Here is a 17,139-nt window from a genome sequence, read left to right as displayed (position 1 = left end):
GCCCTGTTTTCTAAGATCATGGTCAGATCACAGGGTTCAGGCAATTAGTTTTTATCTCATGTAGGCCAAATACTCACTTCTTCATAATTACGTATCTCTTTGATTACTGTTGCAGGTAAATGCCTCAGTTTTCAACCCGCTCTGGTTCTTGAGTATTGGAGGAGTGATGCCAGCCTGAAGGAACCAGGTTTTCACACAAGTGTGCAAAAAAAAACAAAAACCAAAAACCAAAAACCAAAAACCAAAACTCCTTCACCTCCTCTCATAGGAAAGAACAGTTCCACGTAATATGACAACTTAGCAGTAATGAAGACTTGTACCTGATCTCCTCAGACGTCTTCAACAGACATAATCAAGATGACTTAAGCCCTTACATCATGTACTGAAAGTGTGACTGAACACAAGGTCAGAGGTTCTTGTGGGAAGGTTTCCGAAGTTCCCACAGTGGCCAGAAATTAGGGCAGATCTGTGGTTGATAAATTATCTTAGAAAGAACCCTTGCCTACATTATCTTCCTCTTTTTTTTTTTTTAATTTTATTTATTTATTCAAGTAATCTCTACACCCAACGTGGTGCTTGAACTCGCAACCCCGAGATCGAGAAACACATGCTTTGCCGGCTGAGGCAGCCCGGTGCCCCTTCTCCTTTCTTAATTCAAAAGGAAGCCGGTGACTCTCCTTGACCATCTTTACCGAATACCATCTGCTTGTTTAGTTTTGTTTTCTTTGGTGTTTATTTTAAATCATTTTTGAGAGAGGGAGACCGGATGTGAGCAGCAGAGGGCAGACGCGGCATCCAGAGCAGGCTGCAGGCTCCAAGCTGACAGCTGTCAGCACGGAGCCCGACTCAGGGCTCGAACTCACGAGCCGGAAGAGCATGGCCCGAGCCGAAGTCGGACGCTTGACCGACCGAGCCACCCAGGCGCCCCTCGTTTAGTTATTTTTAATTGCTGTCCGTTGCCTGAGGCTCTAAGGAACGTGCTGTTCCCAGAGGAAGACAACCAAACACTACGAAGCTTCCAGCCGACAGGCCTCTCAGCTTCCAGACTCTCGGACGGCGGACTCTTGGCCGCGCACCCTTGAGAGCCCCCGTGTTGGAAGCCTTTTCAGCAGCTTGGTGGCCCCGCTTCGTGGTTACTGTGGCGGGGAGAGGGACTTCAAAAAGACAGTGAGTTGGGATGTCAAAAGGCCGTACTCTAGAGGAATACCCAGAAGAGCCTATGTTCAACCTGCTTTTTGCAATTTAGTGAAAATATTAAATACTAGTTAACCCAGTTTCTAAATCTTTGCAATTCCAGGGCCAAACAGACTGGAAGCAATTAGCGCTTGTTCATGGGTGTCTGTGGCACCGCTGACAGTTTTAATCTACATATTAATGCTGAAAACATTTTGAGAGGCAAACAAGCGCATTTTTTGGCCTTAGTAACGAATATACAGCAAGGGGGAAAAACGGACAGGGAAGTAGCTGAAAAGCTCTAGGCCAAATGGTCTGGGTTTATTTTTCCTGTCATAATTTCAAACTATGCATTATTCACTGTAGTAAGATGCCATCCAACGGTGGGTTTGTAGTCGTTTATTTTGCCCAAGATGGCTGTTGATTGGCTGAGTCGTCTTCAAAGAAAGGCCCGACAGGGACGCCAGGGTGGCTCAGTTGGTCAAGTGTCCAACTTCGGCTCAGGTCCTGATCTCACGGTTCGTTGAGTTCGAGCTCTGCGTCGGGCTCTTTGATGCCAGCACAGAGCCTGCTTCAGACCCTCAGGTGGCCTGTCTGCCCCTCAAAAAAATAAACATAAAAAAAAAAAAAAAAAAAGGCCTACCTAGCATACCCTTGTTACCACTTACAGGAAGAACAAAGCACTGAAACACAATTGTTTTATTTATTTTTTAAGATTTTATTTTTAAGTAATCTCTACATCCAACGTGGAACTCAAACTTACAACGTCGAGATCAAGAGTTGCACATTCTACAGACTGAGCCAGCCAGGAGCCCCTAGAAACGGTTTTAAATTATTACCTTTCATTAAACTGCCCAGTTGTACACTCGCTCATTGGAATTTACTTCTGCTTCAACCCCAGTTCTTTGAAAAATGCAGGAATTTTTCTCATTAAAATATTAGCTTGACCCAAAGATATCAAAAAGTTAGCTGCCTTAGCATTAGTTATTGCAGACTGAGACCTCCCAAGAAGTTTAAAAACCCAGATTAAATATAGCAAAATATGAACAGGAAACCTAGTTGGCAAATCATTTAATAACTATAATTGTATAGAGTTTTCAAATTAGTCCCTTTTCAATTCATTTTTTTCTGAATTAAGGACCAAATTTGTGAAACAAATTATATAACATGGCCCTCGAAAGAATCGTTAAATTGTAGATTAGCTCCAATGCAAAACTTCTGTCTGCGTTAAAGAGAGGGAGATCCACAGTAAACCCATGCTAGGATCTACCTACCGATCCCTATTGAACAGAAGAGGAAGATGAGCCTCAAAAAGATTAAGCAACCTACCAAAGGTCACACGGTCATGAATGACAGTATCTTGCTGGGTACTGCATACTTTGTAGCTTTTAAAGGAAGATTAATTTTAAGTCGAGTACTAGTCATTACTTACAAAATGAATACACTAAGGTGGTTAATGACAAAATATTTCACTGATGTTAGTCTTACAGAAAGCGTAAAGGGAAACCAAAATTAAGGACTCCAGATTCACGTAGGCCCCTCTCAAATACCAAATATTCCTAATTTTCCTTATCCTACTACTGGAGGGGAAAGGGGAATCTTGTTAGGGCTTAAACAACAAAACAAAAAACCCCCAAAACACACGTACACACAGCAATTCCATTCCTGGATATAAAACCAAAGGAACTGAAAACAGGTATTTAAATGCTTAGATACAAATGTTCACAGCAGTACTATCTGCAATGGCCAGAAAGTGGAAAAAGTCCAAACATCCAAGAGGTAAATGCATAAGTGCAACGTAGTATCCACGCAAGGAAATATTTTCAGCCATTAAAAGGAGCAAAGTACTGATACAGGCTACAACTTAGATTAACCTTCAAAATACGCTAAGTGAAAGAAGCCAGACACAAAAGGTCGCATACCGTATGCTTCCATCGACAGGAATTTTCCAGAATAGGTAAATCCAGAGACAGAAAGCAGATTAGTTGTTGCCGGAGGACTGGGATGTGGAGGAGGGCACGGGGAGTGACTGCTTAATGGGTGTGGCGTCTCCTTTGGGGTGGTGAAAATGTTTTGGAACTAGATGGTGATGGCTGCACAACATTGTGAACGTACTAAACACCACTGAATTGTACATTTCTGATTTTTATAGGACATGAGTTTCACCTCAATTAAAAACAATGCAGACTAGGGGTGCCTGGCTGGTTCCGTCGGTAGAGCATGTGACATTTGATCTCGGGGTCCTGAGTTCAAGCCCCACGTTGGGTGTAGAGATCACTTGAACAAACAAAAATGCAGAATAATGAAATAATGATGATTGACCATAAAATCCTACATGGGTAGCAGGCGATTTGCTTTTTCTTGGTTTGTTACAATTTCAATGAGTTTTTGACCGCTATAAACCAATACAGAAAAAGTTACCCATTAAGAGTTCCAAATAAGGCATTAATGAAGCTGAGGTCCCTAATTTGCCCAGTTGGCAGAGCACCTAGTAGAGTTTACAGTATATGAGAAGCTTCAGAAGTGTTTTAATTTGTATAAAGTGCAAAGGAAAAGAAAACGGAGACATACATGAAAAAAAATATAAAGTGGCCCGAGCCTAGAAAATAAGCTAGCATATACACACGCATGGGGAAATCTATATATTTGAGCATGCAATATAAACACTTGAGAGTATGTTTTTCCTCGTACCTTATTTTGTGTTTCTCCAAAAACAGAAGAGTAAATAATAGTTACAGTCACCACCTCCTGGGTTTCAGCAAAGAGGTCACACAAGGTGGGGAGGGCTGGGGCGGGGGGCTCTAGCTGCCACTTTCAATTACTTCCCTGGTGAAACAAAGCAGGAGGTTAAGTTACTCCGGGAGACTCTCGACAGGGCTCCCATTGTTCCAAGCTCACAACTGAGGGATACAATGGGCCCCTTTCATACGGAGGCCCTACAGGCTGGCGGAATGGTCCCTTAGTGACAACTTTTTGTTGGGACATGGAGTTTTCATAAACACGGACTTGCCCAAATATGTGTTAATTAGTTTTTAAAAACAGCACAAAATAAAGAAATAAAACTCAATGGGCACTAAACCGAGAGTCAGGATGCCCAAGTCTTATAAACCAGCTCTGTCTCGGATGTGACTTTCAGCAAGTCACCTTGTTCTTTCTGAGCCTCAGTTTCCTTGATTATAAAATGAAAATGATTTCCAAGATCACTTAGAACTCTAAAATTCTATAAACACACAGGACGTCTATTGATGTTGGTACACTATTCACTCCAACAAGTGGGGATAGATTATGAGCAGAAAAGAATCATTACTTCACATCTTTTCATTTACTATCAGCACTTAAAACAAGGAGGCTTAATAAAAACAGGCAGAGAGACTGTTTTCTGTTCCTTCTCTCAAACACACAAGACATGATGAATAAGGCCCAATGGGTTCCTCATCCCACCCATCTAGGATCACTCAGGCAAGTAGCCCTGAAGCACAACGAGGAAGGGTATAACCAGAAGCCACAAGTATGTTTTCCATCACCATTTCTCAGGTTATCAATGTATTTCAAGAATCTCTTGATTTCTTTGCAATGATTCAAAATCTCTATGAGACAAATGCCATTTACAGCAAGAATGTGATCAATGTCCCAAGCTTCCACACCATGTCATTTTTTTGTTTTTTCAACCTCAAAACTTGCCAATGCAAGAACTTTGTCTCCAGAGCCTAAGGAGAAATAAACATAATAAACAAAGGTTATTTCAAATGCATTTAAAGTTCCATAGCTATTGAAACAGAAAATAAAACTCACTTCTATAATCAGAGCATTACCCCTAAACTTTCCCAGTACCAATTCCCAACTTCCTTTCCCCTGCACAAATATCTCACACACAGAGGATGATTTATTGGTTACAAATCCTTACTTCAACTTCCTTACTTCACTTACTTTATTTTTAAGTCATCTCTACCTGCAATGTGGGGCTCAAACTCACGATCCCAAAATCAAAAGTTGTATGCTCTACACTGACAGCACAAAGCCTGCTTGGGATTCTCTCTCTTCCTCTCTCTCTCTGCCCCTCCCCTACTCACTCTGCCTCTGTTTCTCTCAAAATTAATAAATAAATAAACTTTAAATTAAAAAAAAAAAAAAAAGAAAAGAGTTACATGCTTTACTAACTGAGCCAGCCAGGTGCCCCCTTACTCTAACTTTAAATGTGAAATAGAGGGGGCGCCTGGGTGGCTCAGTCGGTTAAGCCGCCGACTTCGGCTCAGGTCATGATCTCGCGGTCCGTGAGTTCAAGCCCCGCGTCGGGCTCTGTGCTGACAGCTCAGAGCCTGGAGCCTGTTTCAGATTCTGTGTCTCCCTCTCTCTGACCCTCCCCGGTTCATGCTCTGTCTCTCTCTGTCTCAAAAATAAATAAATGTTAAAAAAAAAAAAAAAAAAATTAATTAAAAAAAAAAAAATAAAAATAAATGTGAAATAGAGGGGCACCTGGCTGGCTCAGTCAGTTGAGCATCCGATTTTGGCTCAGGTCATGATCTCATAGCTCATGAGTTCGAGCCCCGCGTCAGGCTCTGTGCCGACAGCTGGGAGCCTGGAGCCTGCTTCGGATTCTGTCTCCCTCTCTCTCTGCCCCTAACCCACTAATTGTCTCTCTCTCAAAAATAAACATTAAAAAAAATAAATAAAAAAAAAATGTGAGATAGAATATATAAAATTTTAGTTTACTTTATATTTATATTTAGGTGACAAATATTTTTAAAATATTAGACTATATTAATTTATTTTTAATTAAAAAAATTTTTTTTTCTTAATGTTTTTATTTATTTTTGAGACACAGAGAGACAGAGCATGAGCAGGGAAGGGGCAGAGAGAGAGGGAGACACAGAATCGGAAGCAGGCTCCAGGCTCTGAGCCATCAGCACAGAGACCGATACGGGGCTCGAACTCACAGACTGTGAGATCATGACCTGAGCCAAAGTCGGACACTCAACCGACTGAGCCACCCAGGCGCCCCAATTTAAAAATATTAGGAAATAAACCTAATACGAGGGATTTATAAAGAAAACACTTCTGGTTTTACCTCAAATTTTTTTTTTTTTTCTTAAGTAGGCTTCATGCCCAGCACGAAGCCCGATGCAGGGCTTGAAATCAGGACCCTGAGACCACAACCTGAGCTGAGATCAAGAGTCAGAGTGAGCCACCCAGGCGCCCCTGGTTTTACCTCTAAACTCAAGATAAGGCCATCCTGTTATCTCACTCATGGTATCCATCAATGTGAGCAGTAATGCCTGGACAGCTTTCAGAAATACGAGGAGACTCACCGAGGTCTGTAGACACTTTCTCAAACTGGCTGAGTATGGCACCTGCATTTGCTGACAAGAAGGCCTCATCATCTGCGGTCAGCTAAACAAAACAAAACAAAACAAAACAAAGCCCGAGAGAGCGGATTCGAATGTTAACAAGAGGTTCTAGGAACCACCTTTAAGAATGTCTCAGGACCACAAACTAGATCACAGCTCACAAAGTTCTGTACCAAATACTTTGTACCTTTTCTTTATACGTAATATATTAAATTAAATATAGGTACCTTCTCTCCAAGTTTCCTGAGAGCTGTTAGTATCTCCACTTTCTGTTGAGTGTACAGGCCTCTTTCCAGCTTTCCTACCATGAGATCTCTATCCATCTGAAATGGATGAATGCAAAGAATATGGTACTGAAGTTAAAAACGTTGTGTCCGGGGCGCCTGGGCGGCTCAGTCTGTTAAGCATCTGACTCTGGCTCAGGTCATGATCTCACAGTTCATGAGTTTGAGCCCCATGTAGGGCTCTTTACTGTCAGTGCAGGGCCCACTTCAGATCCTCTACCCCTGCTCGTGCTCGTTCTCGCTCTCTCAAAAATAAATAAATAAACATTAAAAGACAAAACAAAACATTTTATCCATAAAATCCAGATTTTCAGATCTACTTTTTTTGAGAGCAAGTGAGCAGGGGAGGGGAGGAGAGAGAGGAGGAGAGAGAATCCCAAGCAGACTCTGCACTGTGAGCGCAGAGCCCAATGCAGGGCTCGAACCCACCAACTGCGAGATCACGGCCCAAGCCAAAATCAAGAGTAGGCTGCTTAAGCAGGCGCCCCCAGATCTACTTCTTCTTAAAGAAAAAAGATCCTCTAGCTGACTATTATAAAGAACTATAGAATCAATTCAAGGCAAACCTGTCAGAAATACAGTTACACGGTTCTAATAAATCTTTTAAGATTTTATTTTTTAAGTAATCTCTATATCCAACATGGGGCTCGAACTCACAACCCCAAGATCAAGAGTCACATGCTCCACCGACTGAGGCGCCCCTCAGTTCTAATAAATCTTAATGCTAATCATAACCACTGCCTTGATTAGAAACTTTACTGAGGAACTGGGAGGTCAACACCTTCCTTTAGAGAGAAGCTATCCTTCAAGCACTCATTCCCTTAAACTGAAGTGTGGTCTATAGGCTTGAATGAGATAACTGGTATCAGGTCTCCAGGAATGTTGGTTAAATATCACCTCTATCACCAGAAACACTGAGAGCCTGTAGTCTGCCTGGGTACTATTCCATGGGCTTTACACACATTGCATCTTACACATAGTATGTGCTTTACGCATATTATTTCATTTACTCCTCATAACAACCTTAAGAGGTAGGAACTACTATTATCACCTTTTTATAGGCGGGGAAACTGAGGCACAAATAGGTTGAGGAACATAACTTATTCAACTTCAATAATAATAGTAATAATATTTACTAAAAAGTTTATTGGGGCACCTGGGCGGCTCAGTTGGTTAAACTTCCAACTTCGGCACAGGTCATGACCTCACAGTTTGTGAGTTCGAGCCCCGTGTCGGGCTCTGAGCTGATAGCTGAGCCTGGAACCTGCTTTGATTCTGTATCTCCCTCTCTCTGCCCCTCCCCCATTCACGCTCTGTCTCTCTCTCAAAAATAAACAAACAAAAGATTATTAATTGTGTTAAAACTATTAAAAGTAACTTCCCTAAGGTCACATACCTCCACCATAGAGCGGGGATACAAATCCTGCCAGTCTGACCCAAGTCCATGCTAATCACTTGTTAATGCCTTAATTATATTCAAGTCTATAAACAGACTTTCTCAAATCCAGGTTTATAGAGATGTTTGAAATTCTTAGATGAGAAAGGCTACATGCACAAAAAGCAATGCTGCTAATGAATTCTAGATGGGATTTCAACTCGGCTTCAGAAATAAACGGTAAAACCTTACAGTTGGGGTTCGAGTAGAAGCAGTTAGTAGCAATTTAAAGTGCCATATGCTGTTTATACCTCTATATTCAATAATTGCTCAAAAGACTACTTTTGTCAGAAAACTGTGGGCCGTGACTCTCAAATCAACTGATCGATTTTTTTTTTTTTGGTAGCTGCCTATTTTCTAGAGCAGTTTCAGGCTCACAGCAAATTGTGTAAACATACAAAAATTTCCCGTATCCTCCCTGCCCCCCACTCATGCACAGCCTCCCCGTGATTTTTCATCATCCACCAGAGTGGCTCACTGACACCACACAATCCCCCCAAGTCCACAGTCTATACATTAGGATTCACTCTTGGTGGTGGTGTACATTCTCGACTCACCAATTTTTAAACTTCAGACTAACATAATGAGCAAATTCTGGAGCTGAGAAAAAAGTACGCACAGCAATTAAATCAATGTAAAGAAATTTTACCTCCGCTAACCTTGTCCGAAGTTGACCTGGTTGTTTCTTTGCAAATAATCTGATGACCTCTGGGGTTTTAAAGGCCTGGCTGATAGCTGCCTGGATAGCCTAGGATACAAGAAGGTAAAAACTAAGCCAAATATTCCATTGAATCACACATTACAGTAATTGACTGATGAGTTTTCAATTACTAACAGGTCGTCTTTGTTCATCAAACACCGTTATAATTTTAGTTTCCGTTTGCTATGCTGTTGTATTGGTAAGCAGACACTCATCTGGAAGTTAAACCCCAAAAAAGGGTTTCTATCTTAAATATACTTATAAAAAAAGGGGAAAAAGACAAACTGTGTCACTAGTGTAAGTAAATTATGCTCACCAGTTGCATTCCACTGAGCTCATCTACCAAAGTCATATTTCCAGACATGATTTTCTTCAGTGAATCATTAAATTCACTTAGTTGCTCCAGAGTTTCCTTTTTGGTTTCTTCATATTCATCTGTATCAAGTTCCTCTCTGAAGTACAGCAAACATAGAAAAACAGAGTTCTAAGTGAAAAAAAAACAATCTTATATTTGGACTCTAAGACTTCAGATACATGTATTTACAGAAAATATACTGAGGGACAAGGCTGAAAGGAAACAACAAAATGCTAATAACGGATGTGTTCAGATGTTAGTAATACGGGCGCTTTCCTGCAATGTGGTTACCTTGATAATTAACCATTTTTCTTTTACCAAAATGAGGCACACTTACCAAACCACAAAATAACTTCCTTTTAAGCACTCTACGAATCAATGCGTAACCTCGGGCAAGACACTTAACACAGCTGAGTCTCATTTTCTTGATCTATAAGCCACAGACAATGATAGTACTACCTTACAGGGCTGCTACGAGCATTAAATGAAATATAGAAAGTGCTTGACAAACAACAGGGCTTGACAAAGCAGCCATTTCATTTATGACCATCATTGATGGTAGATAAAATTTTGTGCACCCTGAAATACAATAGCAAGGCACCACCTATCGTCTGCAAACGAGGCTACTTTTATTCACTACTCGAACAAGCCATTTATTAAACATTCACTACAAATTCAACGACAGCTACCACTTATCGAGCATCGGCTCTGGGCCAAGTATCGTTTTGGCCCCTTGACTTGAAATATTTACAACAACCTTTCAAAGTAGTTAAAAAAGGCAATGAACACTTTTGGTCCTTGGAACAGTTGAAGTTGAAAAGACACTAGAAGTTCAAGTAGTATCTTCTCAGCTTGAGACCAAGCAGGCCTATTTTAAACACCGAAGAAGGTAGGTGTTAGTTATTATTTTCACTTCACACTCAGGGAAATGAAAACTTAAGGGGGTTACCTTTATGACTCCAAGGCTCGCACTGAGTTTATTTCTCCAACAGACAAAGCACTGTGAAGAACACTACAGGGGAAACCAAAATCACACACGGGCCTGCACCCAGAGCTTGTAATCTAGCTGCAGAAAAAAGCCACTGGACTGCATAGCAGCATTCAGTTACTCTCACCTGCATTCCTCCAGATCTTGTAATTGCTGCATTAGTCTATCCAACTGTTCTTCTAAATTCTGCTTTAATTTGCTTGTCTCTGTCTTTCCTCTGGAAGCCATTTTGATCTCTAGGAAGAACAATAAGCCCACATACAGTATATATTTGGTTATTTGAAAGGATTCCACATTCCAGTGCAATTCACAATGGGCTATGTTCATTCTGAGCTACAGGTGTGGGAAAGAGAGTTGTGCAAAGAGAATTTCATTTTAGGTATAGAAGTTTAAACTCCTATACTAGTAACACCCCACAAGAATGCCTGGCAGTCTTCTTACCTGACTTGACAAATTAATTAAAAGCCTTCACTATTGGTCCATCTTACTTTAAACAGAATTGATAGTTAAAAACACAATCTTTTAAAAATGTTTGTTTATTTTTGAGGGAGAGAGCAGACGCGTGAGCAGGGAGGGGCAGAGAGAGGGGGACAGAGGATCCAAAGCGGATGACAGCAGTGAGCCGGGTGTAGGGCTCAAACTCATGAACCATGAGATCATGACCTGAGCTGAAGTTGGATGTTCAACCAACTGGGCCACCCAGGCACCCCTGAAAACACAATTTTATAAAGAAATAGATTAGGGCTGGGACACCTGGGTGGCTCAGTTGGTTGGGCATCCAACCCTTGCTCAGGTCATGATCTCATGGTTGGTGGGGTTGAGCTCTGCATGGGGCTCTGCACTGCGGAGCCCGGTTGGGATTCTATCTTTCTCTGCCCCTCTCCTGCTTGCACATTCCCTCTCTCTCTCAAAATAAACAAATAAAAACATTAAAAAAAAAAAAAAAAGAAACAGATCTTTTTGCTTTACAAAAAGATTCATTGTAACATTCTTTTTCATTCTTAATAAGTATTCTCTAGGACTCAGAACATTCCTGGGGCGCCTGGGTGGCTTAGTCAGTTGAGTGTCTGACTTCGGCTCAGGTCATGATCTCGCAGTTTGTGGGTTCGAGCCCGGCATCGGGTTCTGTGCTGACAGCTCAGAGCCTGGAGCCTGCTTCAGATTCTGTCTTCCTCTATCTCTGCCCCTCCCCCATTCACGTTCTGTCTCCAAAATAAATAAACATTAAAAAATTAAAAAAAAAAAAAAAAAAAAAACACTCCTAGCATTGTCTTGTTGGTTTTATGTGCATTTACCTAATAACTTGCGGGCACTGACAATTTTTGCTGTGAATTTCTCCTTTGGAAATATGCCCCTGGATTATTTTTCTCTTACTGATTTACAGCAGTATGAAGCCTTTGCAGTTATGTTGCAAATATTATCTCATCTCTTGACTTTAAATTTTACTTATTGGTGTTTTTTTTGTCATAATAAATTATTATTTTAAGTGTTTATTTTTGAGAGAGAGGGTGTGTACGTGCACACGTGTGCGAGCAGGGAAGGGGCAGAGAGAGAGGGAGACAGAGGATTCGAAGCAGGCTCTGCGCCGACAGCAGAGAGCCTGATGAGGGGCTTGAACTCATGAACTGTGAGATCATGACCTGAGCCGAAGTCGGACGCTTACGTTGAGCCACCCAGGTGCCCCAATGATAAATTATTATTTTTAATGGCCAAATCTGTCTTCTTCTTTAAGTCTTATTAGTTTTATGTCCCATGAAGGCAGGCCCTAACCATCTCAAGATTTTAAAAAACACACTATTTTGTATTCTAAGACTTATATAAATTTTTCTTTTTACATTCAGTTTTTTTTTTTTTTTTTTTTTTGAGACAGAGAGCAAGTTAGTGAGGGGTAGAGAAAGAGAATCCCAGAAGGGGCAGAGGGAGGGAGAGAGGGAAAGAGAGAGAGAGGGAGAGAGTGAGAAGTGGGCCTCATGCTCACCCGAAGTGGGACTCACAAACCGGAGATCATGACCTGAGCCAAAGTCAGTCGCTTAACGACTGGGCCACCCAGGCACCCCTACATTCAGCTCTTTAAGCCACTTCAACTCTTTTTGTTAATGCTATGAAATACGAGTCTAACTTCTATTTTCTTTCAAAGGAGGAGCGAGTTGCCCCAACACTGTTTATTAGTCAGTATTTATGCCACTTTTTTTTTTTTAACGTTTATTTATTTTTGAGACAGAGAGAGACAGAGCATGAACAGGGGAGGGGCAGAGAGAGAGGGAGACACAGAATCTGAAACAGGCTCCAGGTTCTGAGCGGTCAGCACAGAGCCCGACGTGGGGCTCGAACTCACGGACCGCGAGATCATGACCTCAGCCGAAGTCAGTCGCTTAACTGACTGAGCCACCCAGGTGCCCCTTTATGCCACTTTTAATTTTTTTTTTTTTCCAACGTTTTTTATTTATTTTTGGGACAGAGAGAGACAGAGCATGAACGGGGGAGGGGCAGAGAGAGAGGGAGACACAGAGTCGGAAACAGGCTCCAGGCTCCGAGCCATCAGCCCAGAGCCTGACGCGGGGCTCGAACTCACGGACCGCGAGATGTATGCCACTTTTAATGTAGACTCAGTAGAAAGACTCACGTCTGTTTCACTGAGAACATTCTGGTCGTAAGACTACCTTGTTATTTTGTCAGCTACAAAGCTGGTGTACAGTGATAACTGATAGGGAGTTGCCTTTATTATTGTGGAATTTTCTTTCCCCAGTAATTCTTGGCTATTCCTATGCATTTTCTCTTCTGGATGAATTTAAGAATCAGATTGTCAAGTTCCCTTAAAAATGCAGTGAAGGGGTGCCTGGGTGGCTCAGTCAGTCGAGCATCTGACTTCGGCTCAGATCATGACCTCACGGCTCAGCAGGTTGAGCCCTGCATCGGGCTCTGTCTTGACAGCTTAGAGCCCGCAGCCTGCTTCAGATTCTGTGTCTCCCTCTCTCTCTGCCCCTCCCCTGCTCATGCTCTGTCTCAAAAATAAATAAACATTAAAAAAAAATGCAACTGAAATTTTGAGAGGGATTACATTAAAATTAGAGCCTAATATGCAGATCTGTATCCCTGAAATTTGAATCTTCCTGTCAAACAATATATCACTCCATTTATCTTGGCTTTCTTTCACAATCTTTAATTTTAAAAGTATTGTTTTGTTAACAAAGGCCTTGAACACTGGCTATTCTTCGACATCTTATATATATTTTTTGTTAATACTGGGAATAGACTTCTTGTTATTACAATTTCTTTTTTTTTAATGCTTTATTTTTGAGAGAGTGTGAGTGGGGGAGGGGCAAAGAGAGAGGGAGACAGAGGATCTGAAGCTGGCTCTGCACTGAGAGCAGTGAGCCCAATTGGGGCTCGAACTCGTGAATCATGAAATCATGACCTGAGCCGAAGTCAGACACTCAACAAATGAGCCACCTAGGCACCCGTTATTACAATTTCTAATTATTGCGGGGCACCTGGTTGGCTCAGTTGGTAGACCATGCAACTTTTGATCTTCGGGTTATGAGTTCATGCCTGGTGTTGGGCACAGAGATTACTTAAAAATGTTTTTTTCTGATTATTGCTAGTGTAGAGAAAAGCTGCTGCTTTTGGTGTGTTGATACTGTATGCGTTTATCTCAACATTTATAGTCTTTAAGGGGGGCCTGGGTGGCTCAGTTGGTGAAGAGTCTGACTCTTGGTTTTGGCTTAGGTCATGATCTCACAGCTCATGGGTTTGAGCCCTGAGTTGGGCTCTGCACTGGCCTGTTTGGGATTCTTTCTCCTTCTCTGTCTCTCCCCAGAACTCTCTCATTCAACATAAATAAGTAAACTTAAAGACAACAACAACATAGTGTTTAAGGTTTTCCATTTATAAAAATTAAACTCACATTTCTTTCAGGAAACATGTTTTGCTTAATATCAGGTATAATGATTCATCAAAACCTAAATCCTAGGGTAATTTATTAAAGCATTTAAAATTTTCCTACACATAACCACTACCAGATGATCTGGTATGTGAACCTCAATGAAGAGAATTCCTTATGATATATTTCAAAATAGAATGTAATCGGTGAAAATCTATTCTTACTGCCATAGCGGTTAAAATTGGCTTAAGTCATCTACAGTGATTAATGATACAGAAACATAAACGAGCTACATTATAGCCAGAAGTGTTACTTATTATAGCTGTATGTCATGTATAATAGGTTAGCCAAAAGTCTAATTTATTACAGCTATGCTTCACGTATAATTTCCTCTGGGAAATACACATTTAAATTGTATTTTAGGCTCAGTTGGCTAAGCGTTTGACTTGGGTTTCTGCTCACATCGTGATCTCATGGTTTATGGGATTGAGCCTCACATTGGAATCTGTGCTGACAGTGTAGTCTGCTTGGGATTGATTCTCTCTTTCCTTTTCTCTTGGCCTCTCCCCTGTTTGCATGTGTGCCCTAGCGCTCTCTCTCTGGCTCTCAAAAATAAACATTTAAGTAAGTAAGTAAATAAATAAATAAGTAAATAGGGGCATCTGGGTAGCTCAGTCAGTTGAGTGTTGGTCTTCGCCTCAGGTCATGATCTCACAGCTCATGGGTTCGAGTCCCGCGTCGGGCTCTGTGCTGACAGCTTGGAGCCCGAAGCCTGCTTCGGATTCTGTGTCTCCCTCTCTCTCTGCCCCTCCTCTGCTTGTGCCCTGTCTCTCTCTCAAAAACAAATAAACATTAAAATAAGTAAGTAAATAAACAAATAATAAATAAATAAATTTTCTTTCAGGGGCACCTGGATGGCTCAGGTGGTTGAGCATCTGACTCTGTGATTGTGGCTCAGGTCACAATCTCAGGGTTGTGGGACTGGAGCCCTGAGTTAGGCTCCACACTGAGCCTGGAGCCTGCTTGACCTTCTCTCTCTCTCTCCCTCTGCCCCTCTCCCCTGCTTGCAAGCTCTCTCAAAAAAAAAAAAAAAAAGTTAAAAAAATTTTACATTTTATATCTGTTAAATTTTCCAGTGAAAGTAAGGCCAAACCTAAAACCGACAGTGTCTTTTCAGGCTCAGTTTCCTACAGTCTAACCATGCTGAACTACTTGCTGTTTCAATTTTAGGGTATGTGCAGCCGAAGCGAGCACTGCTTGCTATTTCAAAACATGCCATGCACTTTCATTCTTTTCTTTGAGCATGCTTTTTTTTGTACCTATCAAGCCCAGGTAATCCATTCTTCAGGGTCTAGCTAAAGTTTCAGCTTCTCCATAATGTCTTTCTTGGTTCCTTCCCAATCACTAAATTGTGAATTATTTGTAACTTGGGATTTTTTTTTTTTTAATATTTATCTTAGAGACAGAGAGAGAGAGAGAGAGAGAGAGAGAGAATGAGCAGGGGAGGGACAGAGAGAGACAGAATTCAAAGCAGGCTCTGCACTGCCAGCTCAAATTCTCACCAGGGGCTTAAACTCACCAAACGTGAGATCATGACCTGAGCGGAAGGTCAACGAACTGAACCACCCAGGCGCCCCTTTACTTCTTTATACACCAGCAGCTACAATAACATTGGGCAGACAGGTCTGGATACATAATTGGTAAATGAATAATGGTCGCTTCTTCCATTGCATCTCACATCTTATTCTCTTCTTTGCACTTATTTCTGCCTTAAGTTATATCTGTGCTTTCATTATAGCGCATTGATTATTGGCCTTTCTCTTCAGACTATAAACTCTCAGGAGAAAATGAATTTGATTCCTCTTTTAGCATCCTCAGCCCTGAGTAGAGAATAGATATTCAATAACTGGATAAAGTGTATAAGGGCACCAGCTGTTTTCAAGAGGTAAAACTATTTTAAGTAAATTTCAGGGAAGATGGGGCACTTCAAAAGCCGCATCCTGGCACTGCTCATTATTTGAAATTTATCCAGAAAGATTAACTCGCTGGCACCACCTAGTAGTCAATAAAGGCGGTGCACCTTTCACAAAACTGCCGAAAAGGGCGCTCAAAAACCGTAATCTGGAGCGGAAGGTGCTCGTTTCGCGCTCACCTGGCCTCCTAGCACTTTGAACTCCGCACAGTGTGGCCCGGTCCCAAAGTGCATAAACCTCCAGCTGTTGAAGTTTCAAGTGTCACAAACTTGACGAAAGCCAAATTGTTCATCAGGGCTACAAGAAGCTCAAAGTTCAAACCGCTTGGAGGTGGAGTCGGCTGAGGAATAGGAAACCATCAAGTAGTTTCATTTACTTGACATATAAACTTGGCCTAAAGCAGTCCGGGTAACTTCCACTTGAGCAGCCTGGGCTCGAAACACACCCTTCCCGTTTCAGGAAGACACCAGGGGGAGGAGGAGAGCGGGGCAAGGGAGGGAGGGAACCCGTTTTCTCCCTCCACTGCGCCTCGGGCGGCCTTTCTGAGACGTTCCCTAGAGAGGTCGCGGGCGTCACTGAGGAAAGCCCGGCACCCCCGCACGCCTGGGGGGAAGCCGTCAAACCCAGAAGCAGGGAGAAGATAAGGGCGGAGAGCACACGTTTTCCCCGCTGGACGTGAGCAGCGTCGGGACCTCAACCATCCGGACGCGTCGGGGAGCAGCTCCGGCCGCAGCCCCAAATCCCGTCCCCACGGGGGAGCTTGAAGCTCCCGCACTTGGGTCCTGCGGCGGCCAGGCTCGACTAGGCCCCACCTGCCAGCAGGGGTCGCCGGGAACCCCCGCCCCCGAAACTCTTCCGGCTCCCCCCAGACCAGAAACCGAACAACCTCCCGGGGCCCTCGGGGTCCCCTCGGCGCCCCCTCGGCGCCTCCGCCACCGCGTCGGTCCCAAAGCTGGGAGGCAGGGGCCCCGCCTACCTGAGGGTCCGGACCTGGCGGACGCTCGCA

The 17,139-nt window shown here is 42.5% G+C and overlaps 1 protein-coding gene across 3 annotated transcripts; it reads right to left on the bottom strand.

Annotated features, from left to right (window-relative positions):
* Positions 1-4,476: 4,476 nt before the first annotated feature.
* On the bottom strand, positions 4,477-17,100 carry LZIC (leucine zipper and CTNNBIP1 domain containing). Of its 3 annotated transcripts, none has more exons than XM_019461337.2 (7): positions 16,371-17,100; positions 10,408-10,516; positions 9,254-9,389; positions 8,887-8,985; positions 6,746-6,841; positions 6,480-6,561; positions 4,477-4,880 (listed from the first exon to the last, which is right to left on the bottom strand). In XM_019461337.2, exons 1-7 carry the CDS (start codon positions 16,423-16,425, stop codon positions 4,822-4,824), a joined length of 636 nt encoding a protein of 211 aa, XP_019316882.2. In that variant the 5' UTR covers positions 16,426-17,100; the 3' UTR covers positions 4,477-4,821. The 3 variants fall into 3 exon arrangements, with proteins under 3 accessions (XP_019316882.2, XP_019316879.1, XP_019316880.2); XM_019461334.2 differs by having other exon boundaries at positions 16,313-17,097; XM_019461335.2 differs by lacking the exons at positions 6,480-6,561; positions 6,746-6,841 and having other exon boundaries at positions 16,313-17,100.
* Between the last annotated feature and the right edge of the window lie 39 nt (positions 17,101-17,139).

Source organism: Panthera pardus, unplaced genomic scaffold, assembly GCF_024362965.1.
Source record: "Panthera pardus isolate Hobbes unplaced genomic scaffold, ASM2436296v1 HiC_scaffold_11, whole genome shotgun sequence".
Taxonomy (NCBI): Eukaryota; Metazoa; Chordata; class Mammalia; order Carnivora; family Felidae; genus Panthera; species Panthera pardus.
The sequence above is the reverse complement of the archived record's forward strand: the minus strand, read 5'-3'. Positions and strand labels throughout refer to the sequence as shown.

Excerpts from the sequence above, each read along its gene's own strand:
- LZIC (XM_019461337.2), bottom strand. The coding sequence starts at position 16,425 with ATGAACAATTTGGCTTTCGTCAAGTTTGTGACACTTGAAACTTCAACA. Across the intron at positions 10,517-16,370 it reads TGAAACTTCAACAGCTGGAG|AGATCAAAATGGCTTCCAGA; the intron begins GTTTATGCACTT and ends TGTTCTTCCTAG. Across the intron at positions 4,881-6,479 it reads GAAAGTGTCTACAGACCTCG|GCTCTGGAGACAAAGTTCTT; the intron begins GTGAGTCTCCTC and ends ATTTCTCCTTAG.